This window comes from Astatotilapia calliptera, chromosome 16 (assembly GCF_964374335.1).
Source record: "Astatotilapia calliptera chromosome 16, fAstCal68.1, whole genome shotgun sequence".
Classification (NCBI taxonomy): Eukaryota; Metazoa; Chordata; class Actinopteri; order Cichliformes; family Cichlidae; genus Astatotilapia; species Astatotilapia calliptera.
The window spans coordinates 6522674-6545440 of record NC_137437.1 but is presented as its reverse complement, the minus strand read 5'-3'; the positions used below and the strand labels follow the sequence as shown (position 1 = coordinate 6545440).

The 22767-nt window shown below is 39.8% G+C and overlaps 1 protein-coding gene across 2 annotated transcripts; it reads left to right on the top strand.

The window, feature by feature from the left end:
- The first annotated feature begins 15593 nt into the window (after positions 1–15593).
- On the top strand, positions 15594–22262 carry tent5c (terminal nucleotidyltransferase 5C). 2 transcript variants are annotated; one of them, XM_026145474.2, is made up of 2 exons: positions 15594–15721; positions 16992–22262. In XM_026145474.2, the coding sequence occupies exon 2, from the start codon at positions 17014–17016 to the stop codon at positions 18163–18165; it is 1152 nt and encodes a 383-aa protein (XP_026001259.2). In that variant the 5' UTR covers positions 15594–15721; positions 16992–17013; the 3' UTR covers positions 18166–22262. The 2 variants fall into 2 exon arrangements, with proteins under 2 accessions (XP_026001259.2, XP_026001260.2); XM_026145475.2 differs by lacking the exon at positions 15594–15721 and adding an exon at positions 15812–16045.
- The last annotated feature ends 505 nt before the right edge of the window (positions 22263–22767 follow it).

Genomic DNA, 22767 nt, shown 5'->3' with positions numbered 1-22767 from the left:
GCTTTTCTGCCCGTGTGAGCATGAATCAACTTGGGGGAAAAAAAAACAACCCAAAAAGACTTTAAACTGGCAGCAAGTGAGACAATGTGTCATTCATATGTGGGAGGAGTGGTTGGTGAAAATGGGCCTCTGCCACTTTCATCCCATTAAAAACCAATAATCCATCAGTCTTTGTCATTTACAGCACTGATGATCCAAACAAATATGCTTTTTCTTTTTTTAGACTCCTTGATGAAAACAATGATGAGTGTAAAAAGTGCTAAAACAAAGATATGATTTATATCTGTCAGTCTGCCCCAGGGCAGCTGTGGCTACAACTGTAGCTGCCTCCACCAGTGTGTGAATGTGTGTGTGAATGGGTGGATGACTGGGTGTGTAAAGCGCCCTAGAAGGGACTAGCAAAAGCACTATACAAATACAGGCCATTTACCATTTATACAAACATGCATGAGAACAGTTATCAGAGCATCTTTATTTTTTTATGTCACATGTTCAGACTGTTTTCTACTGAATGAGATGAGTAAAGTATAAAAGTCCTTTTGTGATTTTGTGATGCCTCACAACGTGACCCATTCTAATTAGGATTATTTTAAATAATTTATAACAATTTCAAGGTGGAAACCAGTTGATGAAGTGATTAGGGTGTTGATTTTATGGGGTTATTGCAGTGTGGCAGATTTCAGTTCTGCCCTACCTCATTCACTGTAGCATTGAAGCAGTGAAACACACCCAGATACTAATAATACCTACGCCCTGCTCCAGACAGGGCAGGCTGGAGTTCATTCAGTCAACTGTGAGCGAGCTGACGCCGAGTGTGTGCATGAGCAATGAAAGACACCATCAGTGGAGCTCTGACACAAGTATTAACCACAGAAATGAGTAAACAGAGAGCAGATCCTCTGTTTTAATCCACACATGAATGAGGATTAAAATGTGGACAGTGACGTTTATCTTGAAAAACAGGAGGGGAAGAAAAGAGTCACGTAAATTAGTGACATGGTCACTCCTTAAAAGAAAAAACTGGATTTTTATCTTTAAGGACAAAAATATGAATCAGAATCAGGCATGTTTTACTCAGTGAGAGCCAGGAAGACTGATTTACAGGCTTGGGTCCAAACTTTAAATGCTTAGACGTCCGTCACACCGTTCTCAACAATGTTGCTCAACAGCCTTCAATATGTCAACACAATGCCACTAGAATGCAATCAACCTGCAGCCTGATTTCAGAAACACTCTGCAACTCACATTTAGTCCATTTAAATTGCCAGCGATTAGTTTTAGTGCGTCTAAAGCTACATACAGATTAGTACAACCATAAAAAGGGATGTAATAAATGTTTTAGTGCAGGTGAGGGGACGATCACTACAGACTGAACTTACATTATCCAGGGATCATTGTCTCTGTCAAAAGTTAAACGTGGCTTCAGTGTTAGTAAAAACATGAGCTTACACAGCAACTGCATGAATAAGGAAGTAAAACAGAGTTTTAGCTTCAGGTGCAGCAGGAGATGAGGCGTAGAAGGAAATCTGCCACTGAGATTGTTGGCTTCACAGAAGTAATCAGTTACATTTCTGGAACAGAAAACCGAAAGTTTCCCTCATCAGTGTGTCAGTGATCTCAGGTATTACTAAACCAGGCCCGGGTTCCCCAGGCTTCAGTCTCCCTTGGCATTAAATCAGACAAGATAAAGTTCAGGTATAACTCGAACAGTCTTAAAAATGAGGAAATTATCAAACTATAACACAAATTGTCATCAGTGTGTTAAGTGGCAAAGAAGAAGCTGTGCAGCCTGGGCATGAAGTGATAAATAGTGATCAAATTCTCTAAAAATAACCAACAATATCATTTGTTTTGGAAAGATTCAAAAGTGTGAGCAGTGTCATCAGCCAGCAAAGCATAACAGTGTTGTTGACCAGCTCAGACATCATGCAGTTTCTAAATGCCTCTGCTCGTTCTGGCGTACGTCATCACAGAGACGTCTTCATGTCGCCAATTATCCCCACAGCCATCATCACACCACACAGTTCTACAGACACTACATAATACTTACTTGTCCAACTGTCCTTTACTTGTGCAAAAAAGAAAATAAAACAAAATCAAATATAGTAGTTTTTCTCGTTTACAAATTAGAGGAGCAAAAATGCTGAAACCTATACAGACATCCTTTCACATCACTTTAAATGAAGATTTTCCTTCAGCTGTGTCTTCTTAGTAACACTTACTCTTCAAGCCTTTGCAAATCTTTGGATTCTTTTTTTATTTACATTTCATACATCTTATTGTTGAAACTGGGATCATGATTCATAAATTATGCCTTTATTTGGTGTCATTTTTTTGCTGTTTGCAGGAACGTGCAAAATGTTGTGTTCTTCTTATAAAACAGTCAGATTTATTGTGGTTAAATGACTTGTTTGGAATCGTAAGACAGGTCAAGGATTGTTTTCAGTAATTTCCTGCTGATGATGATTCTCTGGCCCTTCGGCCGTTAAGGAAACACTCAGCAACCACATGTTCCTCTGATCAACTGCCTGATGTCTACTAAGCAGGAGGAGGCTATAAAAAGATTTCAGAGTGCAGCAATCGCAGCTTGCAGTTTCTACTGACTGAGATGTCATTAAGGAATGGCAGCTAAAGGGAGAAGGCCAAGAAACTGCAGGTCTGCAAGGCAGGGAAGCAAAGCAAACACCCTTTATGACTGCACTGGAGCTACTTCAAGAGCATGGAGGGGTTTCACTGAACTAATATGGTCTATGTGAAAAAGTAATAACGAGTAAAATCGTTCATCACACAGAGAGTGGTGTCCAAGCTGCAGTCATTTTGAGAACAAAGGCAAAGAAAAGAAGCCAGAAAACATTAAATATAATAAAAAATATATTAGTAAAATCCAGGAACAAACTTTAGTGTACTGTCAGTCAAGAGAGGAGAACTGAAAAGAGTCAAAACAAAGATATAAATAAAACCCTCGAAATCAATACAATGACTTAATTTAGTTTCTAACGAAAACAAGACAATAACGAAATAGAAGTTCATGGATGACGAAAACAATGATAAAAAGTGACTGAGACTTTCATCGAGGATAAAAAAGAGATGAAAATGTTCTAGAAGACGAGATCCAATCAGAGTGAATGACGTGCCCAGTTTTGCTGTCAAATGTCTTCAAGTAAAGACTAAAATAAGCAATACCCTGTTGTTGTAGGGTCTACCTTACAATATAAAGTGATTTGAGGCGGCTGATGTTGTGATTTGGTGCTAGATAAATAAAATCGAATTGAACTTAAAAATTTAAATAAATAAATAAATAAAATATTAATAATTTAAAAAAATGCTAAATGCTAGCTTCACAAACAATGCTTGTCCATCTATTCCTTCTTTTATATACAGACTTTGTGTAGTAATACTTTAGGTGTGTGTGTGTGTGTGTGTGTGTGTGTGTGTGTGTGTGTGTGTGTGTGTGTGTGTGTGTGTGTGTGTGTGTGTGTGTGTGTGTTGATGCTGTTCAGAGTGTAGTTTCTTGTTATGTTGAGGGAAAGCTATCTGCAGCACTCTGACATGAAGCTTATGTTATATTAGTACAACACGTACTGTAGTGTCACAATGTGACATTTCACACTTACAGCATCGGCCACAGACATCCATGTAGTCATGCCTTCATAGGAAATTCACTGCCATGAGTTATATTTCCTGTAAATTTTTCTTTTCTTTTCTTTTCTTTTCACATAAACAAGACTAATTTGGGTCAATACTTTTCTAATCTGCGGGTTTATGTACAGACATATCTGCAATTTATGTTGGACCTGCAGCAGCTTACAGTGAATGTCTTTAGTATGCTCCGGCAGTGAGATAATGCGGATGACAGAAGGGGAGACGTTGATCATAATCCTGGATGAACTGAGTGTAAGAAGAAAACAGAAAAGGAAGTCAGTGTCTGTGTGATGCTGAGTCAGGAGCACCTGTAAGAAGTCTGAATCAAATTGGCAACAAAAATAGGTCATGATCTCATTACTGGCAGGAAGATATTCTTCCAAAACAAGGCACCGACAGGACCTTTTGTTTTTTTCATTCATTAAAAATGTCATATGTTATTCATATGATGGAGTTCAGTGTTTGGCTTCGTTTGGTTTGAAGTTTTTTGTTGCCTCTTATTACCTATTACCTTATCTTGGACTGTAATCCTCTTTTGTCTTTTTGTGTTTTAAGCAGAATTCTGTCCACTGATGTAATAATTTGGGTCTTGTACTACAGCCATGTAAAAAATAAAGTTTTCCAAGGATTCAGTCCTGAGATCTGGACTTTGACTGGGACATCGCTGCACTTGGATTCTTTTCTGTTTGAGTCATTCAGTTGTAGATTTACTGTTGTGCTTGGAATCATTGTTCTGTTGCACGAACCGATTTCAGTCAAGTTTGAGCTATCAGACAGGTGGCCTCACATTGGAATATTTTGGTATACAAATGAGTTAATGGTAAACTCAGTGACTTTAAGGTGATCAGATCCTATGTCCTCAGTCCTCCACCACCTTATGGCTCTGTGGGATGACGTTTTTGGATGTTTTTCTAGGCTGTATTGCCACATTCTTCTAGAGAGAGCAGACTTCCTCCTGGTAACCCTTCCAAATAAGCCATTTTAGTTCAGTCTTATTCTGTTTGCACCGTCATGAGCTTTTAACATGCTAACTGAGGCTAATCAGACCTGAAGGCTGGAAGATTCTGGGAAGATAGCGGCATTGTGTTAACACACTCCTGAATGCTGCACACCAGCCAACAGCCCAAACTTCTGCTTTTACAGATTTGCTCACACTGCTCGCAATTAATTCATTAAGTGCAGTTAATTAGCAACACCTAGCTGCTACTTACCCTATTCCTGTAGATGAGTAATGGTGCTCTTAGTTTACTTAGTTCTCTGTTTGGTTACTTAGTTTACTTAGTCATGTGAAAACTTTCTGTTTATGTAGTTTGACGATACTCAGCTGTCCATTTAGTGTATTTGCTTTAGCACTTGGTTATTTTTAGTCTCATATTTTCCAGGTACACGGTGAATAAACCTGCTTTTTCCCGTAAAGAGTGTTGGACAGCCTCCATAAATTTTAAACGGCATATAACAGATGGACACAGCCACTGTGATATCACCCACTGCTTTTGGGCTCTGCGTTTTGCACTCATCACATCTAAAGTAGAAACTTCTTGGATGGTCACTACACAAAGAGTCATATTAATGCCATAAAATGCTCAAAAAGGACTAAACAACAGAAGCATCGCTGAGATCTACCAGACAGCTAGCGGCTGATGCTGCCTGTATCAATAAAAAAAACCCAATTCAATGTGATGAATTCATGAAATATTTACAAAGTCCAATACTGTTTTTTAAGTTGTTAAGGGAAGCACTTTAACAACCCATCTTTGGAGACAGCCTCAAGTGGCCACTGGAGGGACTGCATTCTTTGGCGTGGAGAGATTGAGCATCTATTCTGGGAACAGATCTCTGCCTCTGTCATCCAGACAGACTATTGTTCTAAGTGCTGCTAACACTGCATTGAGACCATTAAAAGTTCTCCTGCCTTTCTTTTTGTCATGTGTCCTCTTTGCCAATTTCATCCTGAGCCAGTCTCTCTGCTCTGCTGTTGTTTCAATATACAAATGTTCTCTTACACAGATGGGCTTTGGCCTCAGGAAAGTGATGTTACAACTCTGAAGAGATTTCTTTGTCCTATAAAATGGACAAAAACAACTAAACTGCCCAAGATGTTTCTTAGCTGGCTCTAACATATTCCATTTAACAGTCAATTTCTTTTGTGCTCAGACGCCAAGGATCATTCAGATGTCTTTCCACAGTTGTATCACTCTTAAAATATGTTTTATTATTCTCTCTTGCATGCAATAAATATCTGGAAGCGACTTTTTGGGGTAAAATAAATCAATTTCATGGCGATTAGGAAGAAAGGGACACTGTTTCTTTTCATCTGCGGAAAGATATCTGAGTGCAGCAGACATTCATGGAGAACATGTTGGCTTTAAGATGAACACTGATCCTGTAATAATGGGCACATAGGGGGGGCAGAGGAAGCCCAGTGCGTTTATGGCCAGACTGAGTCATTCAGAAAAGGTTAGCGCATGTTTACGTCAGCGGACATCGTGGAACCTTTAATGGCACTCTCGTGTGACAGCTTGTTTGCTTGCACGGGTGCGCACAAAGGTACATGCAAATGAACTGTGTTGTGCCTTTGTGTGTTTAATGTGTTAATGGCCAATGCTGCTTAACCACCCATGGACTGGACACACTGAGTCACCTCTCAGATGGCACAGCACCTAACACTCGTGGGTAGGAGGATGCACATATAAGTGACTTAGGTAGTCTAGTCAGAGAAAGTGCAAACCTCTGTCCCTTCAGAGATGTTCTATTCAAGTTGCCTATGTATGCAGCTCCATTCATGCTGCATATTTTCATATTTAGGAGGCAGATGGCTTGGCATAAACAGCTGAAATAACAGGAGTGATGCTCAGATGTTTTGTTCTGTCAGCACAGGCCTTTGCATTTACAACAGAAACACACCAGCAAACACAAACTGCTTGGTGAGGAACGTCCAGAGGAGGGCTGTTTTTACAGCGCTCGAGTTATTTAGAAAAGCAAGCGAGATCTGAGAATCCAGAAATAATCACAAATAAATACCAAATGACTTTGACATTGGTTGAAATCCTGTTGTTTAAATTATTTAAACTGCAGCTCGAACTCTGTAATCATATATTATGAACCTTGGCTGCTCTGTAATAATACAGTGGAGGAAATCATTATTTGATCCTAAGCTCATGTTTTGTGGCAGTTTTGTTTTAATTGAGAGTTTTGATGTAAAGAGACAGAATATCAACCAAATATCCCCCCAAAAAAACACATTGCACAAAAGTGAGGAATTGACTTGTATTTCATGGAGTGAAGTACGTGTTTGATTCCCAAGCCAAACATGGCTTAGTACTTGGTGGGAAAATCCTTGTTGGCAATCACAGCAGAAGGATATTTTTTGTAATTGGTCACCAGCCTTGCGGACATTTTAATCCACTCCTCTTTACAGAAACTCCCTAAATCCTTTAGATTTCTTGGCTGAAGCTTGGCAGCTTGAAGCTTCGGCTCCCTCCACAGATTTTCTGTAGGACTGAAGTCTGGAGACTGACTAAACCACTCCATGACCTTCTCCATGTGCTTCTTCTTTAGGCACTCCTTTGTTGCCTTGATGATATGTTTTGGGTCATTGTCATACTGGAAGACCCATCTATGACCTTGTCCAAGGTGTTATTGTATGACTTAAGACTCTGTCCATAGGCCACTCAAACAATCCAAAGCATAATGTTTCCACCTCCGTGCTTGACAGGCGTAGTGTCCTTTGGGTCATGTTAAGCATTTCATTTTTTTTGGAAAGGTCAAGTTGGCAGATGCAAGAGAGCTGTTGATGCAAGTTGATGCAAAAGAGCTCGACTGTGGTTGCATCTGACCGCAGCACTTTCTCTCAAAGCTTCTCTGAGTCATTTAGATTTTGGCAAACAGGCCTGTACATGTGCCTTCTTGAGCAGGGGGACCTTGTGGGCACTCCAAGATTTCAGTCAGTTACAGTGTAATGTAATACCAATGGTGTTCTTGGTGACTGTGCTCCCAGTTGTGGCCTGATCCACCAAATACCTCATGATCATCCTCACCCGGCGAGGCAAGATCTTGCATGGAGCTCCATTTAGTTGATATTTTGTCTCTACTATTCCCACCTGTTTTATACTGGGTGAAGCTCAGGATTCAACCACAAGGAACTGGGAGCTAACAAAACAAAGTCTGCTATTAAGTTCTAGAAGTAAAGAACCATATCTTAGTTCCCCCTTACCAGGTAAAGGAGTTAGAAATGTATTACTTTACATTCATTATTCGAGTAGGGGAGACCGGGGATAGTTGTAACGTGGGTCAGTTGTAACACTTCCAATTTCTCCAATCAGGGCTAAGTTTCAAATGATGTGACTCATCCTGTGCATGCCCAATTCAGTTCTGCTATCACATGTGAAAAATCAGCACATTTTGTCAAACACAGACAATTTAACATGAAAAAAAGTAATTTGTATGCCAAAAAGTAAGTTTTTCTACTTTATTTCAATTTCTAATAGCATTATCTGCTTTGCAGTTAAACTCATCAAACTTAAATTATGTTATTTGTATGTCTATGGGGATATATTCTGTGTAGGTCTTTAGTGCTAATGTTTTAGCCGTTGGCTGTAATGTTAGCTAGTTCATGGCTATAGGAGTCTGGGTCAGTTGTAACAGCAACAGTCTGGGTTAGTTGTAACAATAATGCAGATGTTAAAACTTACCACACTATTACTTTAACTTATATTAAACAAGTTGGGGCAACGACATCAGCAGAGAGAGGTTCACTGGTCGCTTTTGTATATGCGGTAATGCCATTGGCAACACAATTCCTCCACTGTTTGTGTTCCCACACATACATTATGCAGACCACTGTGTCAGAGATGGACCAGTAGGAAGTACTGGTAGTGGAAATAAATCAGGATGGGTGCAAGAAACAGATTTCCTCATCTTTCTGAAGCACTTTGCAAACCACACCAAGGTAAGCCATGATAAAAAGTAATGGAATTGCGATGCTGGTGAACAACTACATTTTTTCAGCTTCATTGTTATGTTCAAAATTGGTGCAAGAGTTGTAGGTTATGATGCCCACTGAGCCAATGAGGCCAACCTCGAGGAAGACCAACCAAAGTTAATGAAATATTCAGTTGCAGAAAATTCCATAACTTGTCTTTTTTGGGGGGGTTGGAATATGTTCAAAAGCTAGATGTCTGCATTCTGTCACACACACACAGAGCTACATAAATGGCTCTAAGTACAGTCATGTGTTGAATAAACAAAGATTACATGCTAATGTTTTGTTAGTACCCTTATTTCATTGTGTTACATTTTACCCCAGGATATGTTACAACTAACCCAGACTATGGGGTTAATTGTAACATTTCACTCTTCGTGTTTGAGACCATACCATGCAATGGGTAACTGTGCTGCAGAGAAAATAGCTGCACTATTTAATAGCAGAGACATGTAAATACTTTGCATTACATTTTGAATCCACTACCTTAAAAGAGCTCCAATTTACAGACAGAAATGTCAAAAATGTTACAACTATCCCCGGTCTCCCCTACATGTTATTAAATTAACTCACAATATATAGTTATTTTTACAGTACTCCTCTGAGAAGGACAACTGTAATTAATCGCTGTTGATCTGGTTGAGAAATTACCTGGGTCCCAAACACACAGCTCATTCGGCCCTCTTAAGACCACTGAATGTGCCATGTGGCCCATTTGTAGCTTAGAGATTAAAGTAACTCAATCTTCTAGATCTTACCTCGCACAATAATAGCAGTACTACCTGTGCCTTCCTAAAACAAATGTAAACGATATGTTGGTGGACGTGTAAACCGGAGGTGCAGAGAACATGAAACACGATGTACTCGGAACATTAACGCGTTTGTTTAATTTAAGCAGATGTTTCTGCCTGGTCTTTAAAACCCTAGTGTGTTAAATTTCAGCTGCACTAATCAATATTGTACATTAACAATGGATCAAGTGACTGTTTGTCATGAAAGCTCTTTAAATGTCCCTTTTTTCAGCATCGTTGGACAATAACATTCAACATTTTACAAAACCTGTTACGAAACAACTTATTGCTTTCATGTTTGTTTTTCTAAGTCCATAGAGTCTCACTTGTATGTTTATAGCCTGTCGAATTGCTTAAATCCTTTATAGAAGCATAAAGTTTATCACTGCAGTGAAACCAGTTTGTGTGCACTTTGAATCTTCAAGCTGTTAAAGCGAACAACACTGATCAGATCACATGACCACTGGATTCTAGGCAAGGTGAGAGATGACGTGTAGGAGTTCTTACAGGAAATCCAGCCTTGTTGATGTCTTTCACTGCGACCTGGTAATAACACAGAGCGTGGTCTATTTCCTGCATAGCTGTGTCTTTGTGTTACAGAGTATTGGAGGAGTGTTTCTTCAGAGACAGATAATGAGTAGCTCAACACGCTGTCATTTCTGCATTGGTACTTTCCTGTCAGCAGCGGCTAACCACCTAGCTCATCTTCAGTCTTAGTGCCTAGTTATCTTTGTGTCGTCTGTATCCAGACTCCCACTGTCTGTCATTATAGATCCTCAAATCAAACAAAAACATTTCTGTAAACCTCCGGGTGGTTTTCATCTTCAAGTAGGTTGCCTGATGAGGATTTGTGTTGTCTGCTTCCACCCTAGTACGGCTAAGGTTAATGGACTTTTAAAGGACTCGGCAACATCTCTTCTAGGTCAGGATAATAACGAGCCTCATCGTGAACTACTTTGTTGTAAGAAATAGCCTCAGTGAAACCTGTCGGCACCATCTTCTGTAGACTATAATTGTGATTTTTATCTTTTGAATGAAAGGACTCTCTGCTCTTAAGATGTTCATTTCCACGCTTTAAGCATTATTGTTTTGTGGAAGAGCAGTGTGTTTCAGATTCAGGCATTTTTAAACCCCAGTCTACCTGCCTGACCCCATACAACCACCCTGGTTAAAGCCTGCCAGTCAGCCCTATACTGTGTAGTATAGTTGGCTGCTGAAAGTTTGCACAAGCCTTCAATAAAAACCAATTTTTGTATTAAATAAAAAGTAATTTTGTAGATGACAGTGACTGTGACTTTCCATTTACCAGATTCTTGTGCATCCTTCAAATCTAACCGGAGACCGTTCATTTACAGTATATGTAAATGTATATGTGGCAGTTTAATCCTGTCCAATTTCTCTGAAAGTGAGTGTGTTGATGTGACCTTTACCTTATCTTGTGACAGAACTGGAAAAAATTCCTACAGCCAGCTCATGCAGGCTTGAAGAAAGCTGAGACCAGTCAGGTTCAAGCTTTCATAGCAATATTTTAATCATCACAATTCTGGAGGTGTATTTCTTCAGGTGTGACACCAGCAGAGGCTACTTTTTATTTCGGTAAACTTTTCTGTGCTCTCCAGAATATAAATCATTATTTATAAAAATGCTTATCTATAAAAGCAAGTTTCTACAATCTAAGAAGCACAGACTGTACACAAAAGATGGGCATAACAAGTATGGGGCAGTAAGGACTCTTCACACTTGTGTGAATGTAAGAGAAAATCAATCACTGGTAACATCAGCTAAGCACTGTGCTAGTAATTGCTATATACATACCATCTATTTATAGTTATAAGAAACTGCAGTTTAAATTAAGATTACCTGATGTTCAGAGTCTTCAGTTCTTGAGCTTAAGGAAGAGTATGGTTGGTTGCACCCAGGGACACAACATTTGGTTTTCTTTCCTCATTGCTGAGAAAGCACATTAAGTAGCTGCAAGACAGGTATTATATTAGTGTACTGACCAGACAAGTAGGCAAACAGGTATACAAAGACATGCCAATAGTGCATTACAGACATTCTAGCAGCGGTCGTTTGTGTGCGAAAGAACAACTCTGTCAGGTGCGTTTCTGTCCCTTTTGTAACTCTGTAGACCCTTCACATGGATATGAAGGGTATAATAAAAATAATAAAAAATATAAAATATAATAAAAACTTGTATAATAGACCAAAGGATAGGAAAAATAATAGGGGCCCTTTATAGTCACATGGTGTGTGTTTTCTTTTTAGTACAGTCCTCTGAGAGAGCGCCAGAAAGTCAGTTTTTAATGAAGTGCACAAGTTCACTTACATCCATTAACATTCTTCCCTCAATAGATGAACAAACGTTTTGTTACAATACCACGAGGGATCACCTGAAAAAAACACTGGCAGTAGCTGGGCGATGAGCATCTGTGTATGCATCCAAGCTATCGGCTCACTCATGTCAGCTAAGCTTTAAAGGTCAAAGTTCTGAACACACCCAGACTACTCACCAGCCGCCTGAGGCCTTGTGGTGTCATCTGCCATCAGGCTTAGACAATTCTGCATGAAGTCAGGACCAAAACCACAGGCAGACACACTGTAGCAGATCTTTGACTGACACATAGATAACTGACATATACTATATATGCAAATCATTTGATAAGGAGTCCATTATTGTTGTATTTGTTTTTACTATTTTCAAAGATGAGAAAGAAACTGAAAACATAGCCTTATAACTATTTCTAAAGTATCCCAAATCAGTGTAAAGGTGCTTCAGTTACCAATAAGGCATATGATAAAATGTTATCTTACTGATTAACTGAAAAATTTCCGGGATCAGATTAATTTGAGTCTAAAACCCACAAATGGTAGCATTTTATAAGTGACTTCCCCCGGTGTACTTCCCCCTGAAATTAAATGGAATTTCAGTGAATTTTATTTGAAATTATAACTTAATTATATTTATTTAAACATCCTTCGAGGTAGGTACACTAGAGTAAGGGTAATACATCAGGTTTTACAGGAAAAAAGAAATAGTTATACTGGAAGTAAGTTTAAATGCTTAGTAATAAATCGTGATTTGTTAGGCAAGAAAATAATCCACTCCAAAATTGGACCTGTGCCCCAAAAAGTACAAGGTATGGAAATATTGTTTGTTTTTCTGGAAAATTATCAGGAAATTAGCCATTAATTAAAATTACCTATGTAGTATTTAACATTGCATAGAGTCTAATTTTTGTCTCCTTTCCAGCACTATACACAGAAATCAGGCACTATTTGCGATTACTTTTCCACTACTACTTACAATCTAATTATTTCTTCTTTCCTGTGACATACAACTTCTTGTGACCTACTTAATATGACTTTTACAGTACTTGAAATTGCTTATGTAATAAATTGTATCTTCCAGTTAAATACCCAAAGTTGTTAAATATTTAGAATTACTCACTTTCACACACAGGTTTTTTTTTCATGTAAAAACCCAAATTGTTACCTCCCTATTCTACTACAACTACCTGTAAGTATGTGTAGGTAAATACATTGTAACTTTAAATAAAATAGAGAGAAATTCCATTTAATTACAGAGAAATACATCCTTAGTTGCAAGTGGTATTATAAAGTGTTACCAACAAAATATTTAGTTATTTATTCTTTCATTTATTATTGTATTGAACATATTCTTATTACACTTTTATTCAAGTAGTGTGACTGTTTGTTTGTCTCTATACACCAGGTTCAGCAGTGCTTCCAATTTTTTTGTATGCTTGTGCTTACATAACAATAAGGGTTGTCTTATCTTATCCTATCTTATCTTATATAGTTAAATTCAAAGCCAAGTGATTCTGAGACATCATCTTGTGTTCTGGAAAATTCATAGGGTTGTTTTTCAAACATTTTCATTTTTACAAACGCTGATAACCAACATTATAGCTGCAGCCTGTCAGTTTTACTGCCCAATTGCCCCAAAACAAGTTCCTCTTTCATCTGATCTTTGTGATTACTTCATCACATAAAAGGGGAAAGTAAACCTCCTCATCCTTATCAGCTTACAATCTTCCCTTTGTTCGCTTAAATGAAATATCATTTAAAACTGTATTAAAGTGAAATCTGAAAATGACATCAAAGTTTCTGTCATCACAAGTTAGAATTTTTAAAAAAAAAATCTTAAATGAGAAGCTAAGGCAGACAGGAGGAGGGAATCCCCCTGCTGATCGGCTAGTTTCCTATCAGTGTTCCTGATGCTGACTCACTGACGCTGGTGTGCAGCCTGGCTCCCTTAGGGGCTCCACGCTACCCACAATCCCCAACCACGCAGCTGACACAGCTTAAACGTCACACTGCTGATCGGTGGTTTCATCTCACCTCCCGGTCTTATCGTCGTGGACAACACAGAGGAAAGGAAATGGTTCTTACTCGTGAAACCGAATCTTAAGTCACCTATTCCCTGACTCATTCACTGATGTGTTTATGTGTAAGGGTGAGCAATGTGGAAGGGGATTCGTTTTTGACACGAGGAAAATAAATCTCACATCAGTTTTTTATATATAATGATGTTGAATGGGGATGTAATTAGTTTTGTATACTGTACTTTTCACTTTGTTCAGTTTGCAATTTTCTCCCTTTTTTGTTATGGATTTTGCTGCAATTCCTTAATAAATTGCTTTATTTTTTGTCTTTAAGTCTGTTCATTTTTATATGTTCTCATTCAGTCCTCTCACAGTGTCAGGGGATTCTGCAGTTTATTTCTAAAGAATCATTAACAATAATTCATTGTTAAGGGAAAACCTTTCTTGGGGATACTTAGCATGCAGATGTGGTGATTATCAATGTGGGTGTGATCTAAAGAGGATTTTTAAGTTTGTGTTCTAGTGAAATTCTAGTGAGGTTTCTTACATTGAAATCTATGAGGTAGGTTCAGCAGCTGGGGAAAGTATCGGCCATCATTGCTTCCTGTATAACTTCCTGTATTGCTGTTAACAGTTAGTAGAAGGCCAAGTATTTTGCCCACTTATCTATTAAACAACACACTTTTCTTCAAGACATACAGAAGATTAACTGTACTCACTGCAAATGACCACTGGTTACTGTTTGACAGATTTAGACAGACATTTGTCCTGGTGTAAGATGATCACACTAAGCCCATGGAATTTGTGAATTGATTGGTCACTAGTAATTGCAAAAAAATAAAAAAAGAAGAAGAAAATCAAATACCCTCTAATTCAGAACAAGATTAAGAGTTTTCATTTAAGCATTTTTAAAGAGATTTAAGAGACTGCTTTTGTTTGACCTCTGATTTGCATTCTATTACTCAGATACAGGGGTATTTCCAGGATTATTAATTTATGAATTTATTGATTTAAGTGCAGAAGAAGAATAAGGCCGTGGGGTGTCCACAGGAACTCGGAATATCTAATGAGGAATAAATGGATTGTGAAAAACACAGGGCACAATTTTCTGGTTTCAGTGGAGCCCTATGTCATCATAGAGGTGGTGTTACATGACTGTTTAGTGAAATTGATGAAATGAGTATTTAGGTCTTTTATTTAAGTAATAGAACAAGTGTTTTAAGCTCAAACAATACTTACAGCTGAAGGACATTTTAATTAGTTACACACTGATAGGTAGTTTTATAATATTAACAATAAAAAAATAATAAGTCACTGGAGGCTTAAAGAGTATTGACTACAAAGTGCAATGATTGCACATAAAATACAGTGGAGTGGAAGTAGAAAGTTGTAAAAGTAAAGTATAAGTACATTTACTCTGTACTTCAGCGACTACTTATCCATATTCTAGCTCATTCAATGGCTTTGAGAATAGCTGCATTCTTAGTACTTTAATCAAATGTCAGTGGTAATAATTACTATTTTTTTAAACAAACAGTTACGTACTAGCAATGCAATATTATGCACAGGATAAATATTTTGGGTCAGAATTACTGTGAACACACACACAAACACATAAATGCTAATAATTAACAGTAGCTATCGCTGAAACAGATGGTACTTTTAGCTTCCCTGTTTTAAATAAATATGCATCCGGAGTATATATGAATCTTTTTTGTTTTGAAGTAACACGAATTAGTAGATTTTATTATAACAGTCAAAATATCAGCAAATATCAGCAAAGTTAAATTAAATTATGAAATCTTTGCTTACCAACAGTTAAATTCTACTCTTAAACTAGACGCTCCTGGTTACTTGGCAACGCATAAACCTCATTGGCCAATCAGATACTTAGCAAAGGGCATTGATACAGTCTGACGCGACCATTATTATGTGATCTGCAGATGATGAAAACTGAGGTTTGGAGTTAATATTTAAAGTTAGCATTTTATTTTAACTATCCTCGCTGTATTTCTCACATTGTACTTTCTAAGTGTAAACGGCACATTACATAGTCCGAGGAACTGTGTCGTGCCACGGCGGTGCATGTGTTTCGGAAAGGTCGTACTTCGGCTATATAAAACAGGCGTGTCTTCAGTGGGTTTGTGGTTCTAACGCTGTCTTTTAAACGGTGGCTGTGTCTCTCTGTCGGGCAGTGGATTATGTGGAGGCGTGTGCGTGACAGCAAACTTCACATCTCACGTTTCGGGCTTTGAATGCTTACAGAACAGCCTTTTGGAAATGTATGTATCTTTTAAAACCCTCCTCAGTTTCTTACGCAAATCTGTGTTTTATTTTCGTAGTTGGGGAAAGTGGTGCGTTCGCTAAGTTTGAATTGCTAAATTTAAAGTTTGCCGTGCTGTAGCCACGATTCAAAAACGTGTCGCCGGTTGCGCTATTTTAACGTGAGACGTAGATACCTAAAGTGTGTTGCTTGAGGATATTCTAACTTTGCATAACCGCTGAATTCACAAAGGGTTTTATGGCCATATGGCTAAGCTAACCATAATACTATCTTGCTAGTGTAGTGATAAAGCATTCTTATCGTCAGTTTCAGAGCAGAGTTTGGTACGCGTTTTAAATGCTGTTAGCACTGAGCCTTATTTGCTGTACATAGAGTAAAACTTGATTTTGACCTCCGCACGGCTAAATTGACAAGTCAGCTGGAACAAATAACTGCTGTTTAAAATTTTGCCCAACGTGTGTCGCGGCGACTTTTGTCGCTCCATGTAGTGGGGAATAACTATTAGTAGTACCGGTTGTTTATTCGGGAGACCCCCGGCTTTACTGGACTTGAAGCTAGCTCGGTGTTTGTCTCTCAGCGGTTCTGGAATAAAAGGCAGGCTTGCGCAGTGAGCTGTTCTAGAAACCTCACGGGCTCTGTCCTTTTACTGTGTGTAGCGTGCAGGTTGTCTCGTGCTCGCGTTCTCCTGTGCTCGTGCTGAACGCTCCTGTTGCTGCTCCTGTTTCACGGCAAGAAAATGGTTCTTGATTACATTTAACTGCGCCCCCCACCTCCTTTAGACACTCATTACTACAGCTAGACCAAATTTGGTAAAATTAAGAGAAAATGATTTTGTTTCCTTTAAAGAATATTGGCTAATATTTTCACATGGTAGACTTTATTTGGTATGTGTCACACTTGAGGGCTGTCACTAACATTTTGTTTTTTCTGTCCTGCCTCCTTAGTCAATCTAAACTTTTTGAGAAGATGGATAACAAGGAGGAATCAAACAGTTGTCCCTTCAGCGTCTTGACTTGGGAGCAGGTGAGCCGGCTCAATGAAGTTCTGACTGAGGTCGTGCCCGTTCATGGACGGGGGAACTTTCCTACTTTGGAGGTGCAGCTGAATGATATTGTGGCTCGGGTGCGCTCCCGCCTTGAGCTCAGCGGCATTAAGGTGAAGGACGTACGGCTTAATGGCTCCACAGCCAGCCACGTGCTGGTGCAAGATATTGGCTGGAGCTACAAGGACCTGGATGTCATCTTCAGGGTGGACTTGCCACGCGAGGCTGAGTTCAAGCTCATCAAGGATGTTGTGCTCAGTACCCTGCTGGACTTTCTGCCTGAGGGTGTGAACAAAGAGAAAATTACACCGATGACCCTCAAAGAGGCCTACGTGCAGAAGCTAGTCAAAGTGAACACAGAGCAGGACCGCTGGAGCCTCATCTCCCTCTCCAACAATAATGGCCGTAACGTGGAGCTGAAGTTTGTGGACTCAATACGTCGGCAGTTTGAGTTCAGTGTGGACTCTTTTCAGATTGTGCTGGACTCCATGCTCTCCTTCTATGAGGTGGAGCAGGCACCCATGTCAGAGGCCTTTCACCCCACTGTTGGCGGGGAAAGCATGTATGGAGACTTCAACACTGCGCTGAGCCACCTGCGAAACAAGCTCATTGCCACCAAGCGGCCTGAGGAGATCCGAGGCGGTGGCCTGCTGAAGTACTGCAACCTGCTGGTGAGGGACTTCCAGCCTGCCAGCGAGGAGGAATTCAAGGGCCTGGAGCGATATATGTGCTCACGCTTCTTCATTGACTTTCCTGACATAGGAGAGCAGCAGCGTAAGGTGGAATCCTACCTCCAGAGCCACTTTGTTGGCGAGGAGAAGAGCAAATACGACTACCTCATGATTCTCCGGCGAGTGGTTAACGAGAGCACGGTGTGCCTCATGGGTCACGAGCGGCGGCAGACCCTTCACCTCATCTCGCTGATGGCCTTCCGAGTCCTGGCGGAGCAGAACGCGATCCCCGACGCGTCCTGCGTCACCTGCTATTACCAGCCAGCGCCTTATGTCCGGGACCACAACTTCAGCAACTACTATGTGGCCAACCAGAACATTCCAACATGGCTGCCGTGTAACTGACGAGACAAACGACTTGGGATGAGCAAGATGGCGTCGCTGCTGCTTTTGAGAAGAGAAGGAATGAAATTAAGAAAAAAAAAAAAACATAAAAAAATGTTTGGCAATAAATAATTTGTTCCTCTCAAGGCACAATTATATTTAATTGGACGAGCGTTTTGCTTTTGTTTTCTCATTCCTTTACCGACAGAAGTGTCTAGGTCATTGAATAGAAAGTGATATTTTTAAGTGTTTTGATTTTGTTTTTTCTTTTTCTCTCATGTTTGGTTGTTTCACTGTTTATCAATCCCATTCTTAATGGAGTTGCATTTTGTGCCTTAACCTCCAGGTTTATCCCATCAGTAATTTAAGTATGGGCTGTGATTTGGAGAAAGGAAAGAGGAGCTAATGCCGTAGCCTTACATTTGGTTTTCATCTTGATTTAAAAAGAAAAAGGTTGGAAAAAAAGTTGATAAAAAATGCATAAAATATTGAAAAATAGTATTATTGTATTATTGGGGAAAAAGTAACAATGGGTGACTGCCAAAAAAAAAAAAAGGGGGGGGGGGGGGGGAGAGAAAGCTCATCACCGGTGTTAAAGTTTACTGTGGAGGGAGAAAAGGTGGTACACTAATATCCTGTCAGAAATCAGCGGGAAGCGAGGAGTCGATTTGTTTTAATTCATTTTGACATGTAAATATTTCTGAGACATCTGTGCCAGCGGTGCCTGTGATTTGTAAATGATGCAAAAGAGAAAAAAAAAATAGAAGTATTTTTTTATTTTTCCACTGTGAATTTCAACATAAGATTGGCTCCCCTCCCTCCCCCTTGTTTCCTCAGCCTTGTACCTTTCAGTCGAGACTGGCTTCGAGTGGAACTCTCAGACAGCGTAGGCCTCAAATACATGACCTCACTACTTTCCCTGTCTTTTAAGTCCGAAAGCCTTGCCATTGACCTCAGCATGCCACGGCCCCTGGGTTATTGTGGGAGGCAAATGGACAGGACTGAGCCTGGTGGGGGGGGTTTAGAGAATGTGCTTGGCTGGGAGTCCCGGATTGACAGGCTAGTTGTCTCTTCCCTTAAAAGGAGCAGCACATGGAGGGGCCCGAAGGGTTGTCCCTCACAGCTACTGCATGCTCGACAGCAGCCCTGAAATGGGAGCCACCTCTGACGCAGCTCGGTGCCTCTCCAATTACTCTTAGTCTATAATTATCATCCTTCTCTTTTTTTGTCCTGGGGTTAGCTACCTTTGAAGCAGGGAGCTGGAGCCTGGTTGTGTGATCTGCAGCAGCCCTACCACCTTACATATGTGGCAGCTGAATCACTTCCTGTCCTCATCTGTTGCCTGATGGGACACGGAGCGTTTTGAACCCCTTTTGTGGTCATGGGGAGGGCAGACAACATGCCTGCTAGTGGGATACCATTCCCCCTCTCAGACCTGGAATTTCATCAGTGTGGAAGCTACGACCAAAACGGCAGCAGAGATGAAGTCGCCGCTCCAAACCTATGAATTTCTATTTGTAGCCAAGCCTAATATTAGCTGTTAATTTCTGAACACCTGAACACACTGATGACCTAAGCTGGAAGTATTTCTGGCCACCACTGCTCCTGTTGGTTTTCCTGACATCACAGCAGCCAAGTTTGAGAGGATTTCCTCATGAATTTGTTCCCCCAAATGCACTGAGTTTCTCAGAAGTTCGGCTCCCTGTATTGCTGCTGCTGATCTCACTGTGGCTTGTGTTGGTACGAGATAACCACAGACTTATCTGGTTGGCTCATAATGTCGGGGTTGATAGAACAATTGAGGGAGATCAGTTTGGTCTGGCTGCAGGTCACATTTGAGGGGCAGGTTGTGCCGTGTCAGCTTAGCTGCAGCGTGTTTTTGTTTTTTGTTTTTTTAAACTTCTTTTAAGAACATGCTCTTGGACCAAAAGTCTGCTTTACAACCAGCAACTGAAGCACTCAAGTGCCTGTCACTTTGTGGAGAGTTGATCTTTTTAAAAGGTTTTTTAATGGTGGTCATAAAGGGGGAAAGGTTAGCAAAAGTTTTCTTTCAGCCTGTGAAGCTTTGATATAAAACTGTCTGTATTAGATAAAAGTTTATAAGGTGAATGCGCATATTTTTGGTTGAGGAGCAAAGTAATTTTGTTTTGACTTTAAAATTTGAGGGATTTTTTTTTTTCCTATTAAGATTATTTTTCTTTAACATTAGTTTGTCCCAAACCTTATTTTGTCTTTAAAATCTGCAGTCATTCCCATGACAGCCATCTGAGCCTCTTGATCTTAGGTTTTTTTTTTTTTTTTTTTTTTTGTTATAAGTTTGGGCCGTCACGTCGCTGTAGTCATGTTGACCTCTGTCTTGCCCAAATGCATTCTGTAATCTGACATTTTGAGATTTTTTTTTTTTTTTCTCCTAACAGGTGCTGTATATTTACACCTTTCAACTGAATAATCTTTCCAGCATTTGCCTAGGACTGTATTCTCTAAAACAGCTGGGCTAATTCAGTTTGTCTGACTGTTCTGTTCCCCATTCGAAGCACGAAATACTTAAAGTGCACTGACGAGCTGTACGGTGGCACAGTAGCTGGAGGTCACAGAGTAAAGACCCCCTCCCACACTGGTGGAACACTTTAAAGAGGCCTTGGTCAGTTGCTGTGTGAGCCGTGCTGGTCCTCAGGGACTGCATGTTTTTGAAGACAGTTTTGTCCCCTTCATATTTTGTTTTTCTTTTAAATTTATGAGAGCAAATTGGTTTAATCTGCCCTTGATCCTGAGATGCCCCCTCCCACCTCTCTTCATTTTTCGTCTTTCCTTTGTTGTAATCCTGACTCTCCCTCTGCTCACCCTTACTACAGGCTCTTCCTAGATAAGGTGGAGGTAGGCTGCAGACTTCAGCTCGTTACACCCCGACAGCAGCCCTGCTTTTTATCTTTACACCCATTCGCTCCAAAATGTTATCGTTACTCAGAGGCTCTCCTAGGTTTGTGCCAAAAGCTGTATTTTTAGTGGTGTTCTCCTAACCCTGAGACGTCGTCTCTGAAAGCTCGGGGACAGAACATTGACTCTCAGGCTAAAATCCTTTTTTTCCTAGTGGATTATGGTCTTTGAAGTAATGATGAGGCTTGGAGCAACATGCAGAGCCAGCTGCTGCTCACAGTTGGAGTTTGAAGCCTGCTGTGGTGAAAACCAGCCTCTTAGGCTTTTTGTTGATGTCGCTCACCAACAGCTGTTAAGAGCGAGGTCAAAGAGACTGCGAGCAAATTTGCATTTTCCTAGAAAGTTGATAGCAGTCTGGAATACTAGTCCAGTGCCTTTTTTTTTTTTTTTTTTTTTTTTCCCCCCCAATCCTCCTTTGCCCCACCCTGCTTTCACATGTTTACGGTTATTGTGGCTTTCTCTGATGACTATGCCCGAGCTTTTGCGGGGCTTGTGTCTAACCCTTTTCTTTTACTGGGCTGACGTATGTCTGAACTCTGTGAATGGAAAGGGAATATTGTAGTTTGCATTTATTTTCTGGCCACTTTTTTCTGCTGTAAACTTGCCAGTGTTTCTTTCACACCACCTTGAGTTGGCTCACATGTTTGGGCTGCTGTTAATTGGTACAGCGTTTTTCTTTCCCCCCCCCCCCTTATGACACCTGTAGCTGTATCCTTTGCTAGAGGGGAGATGCAGATGAGATATTTAGTGGTTATGCTTGTATAAAGTGCAAGTCTTATGCCATAGGAATGTGATAGAAGCTGTCCTACAGTTTCTGTATGACGATGATTTATTTTGTTTGCAGCAGAAACAGATGTGTGTTTACGTTAACATGTGGTGGAGCGTGTTTGTTTGCGCCTGTGTGAAGGGATGCCTGTGGTAACACAAGTTGAATGGGGGGGGAAAAAAAGTGGGGAAAATATGAACTTTGTCGCACTATATATATATTTTTGGAAATAGTTAATGCAGAAGAGCTTTTGTCAGCTTCGTGATTGTGACTTTGATGGTTACAACCATTAAACTATTTCATTTTTCAGCACTTTTACCTCACTAGAGTTTTTTTTTCTCCTTTGAATGGAAATGTACATGTACATCAGGAAAATGTGTTTGAAGAAGAAATAATGAATAAAGAGTATTCAATGCAATATGTGCCTCATTTGTTTGTTGCTTGAAAGCTTGCATGTAAAACTGACAATGTTTTAGCATGACAGTCAAGTGATTTAGACTTAAGAAAATGGGAGTTTAGCAGAATTTTACTTAATGTGACTAAAAAATTTTGGAAGCAAGACTAGAAGTGTGGAGAAATACGAGCTTTGACTAAAGAACCGAGGCGGTCCTTTATTGTGAACCTGCTGTTGTGCTCTGTAAACTTTAAATTTCCTTTCTTTATACGATAGCAATAAAGCATCACATCATGGGAGGATTATGGTCGCAGCAGCTAGAACAAATGCAGGCGTGAAGCAAAGTTCATGATGTTACGTTAAGAGTTCACAACAGGAATACACTAGAAAATATGACGGGGTTTCAAAAGTTGACCTGAAACTGACATTTAAACTGAAGTTTTAAGTACAAGCACAGTAAATGATCCTGAGTTTTTGTGTCATGTTACAGTAGAGATCATTACATAACCTAAATTAAAAAAAAAAAAAA

What these genes read in the sequence shown, in the direction of transcription:
- tent5c (XM_026145474.2), top strand. Translation starts at nt 17,014, where the DNA reads ATGGATAACAAGGAGGAATCAAACAGTTGTCCCTTCAGCGTCTTGACT.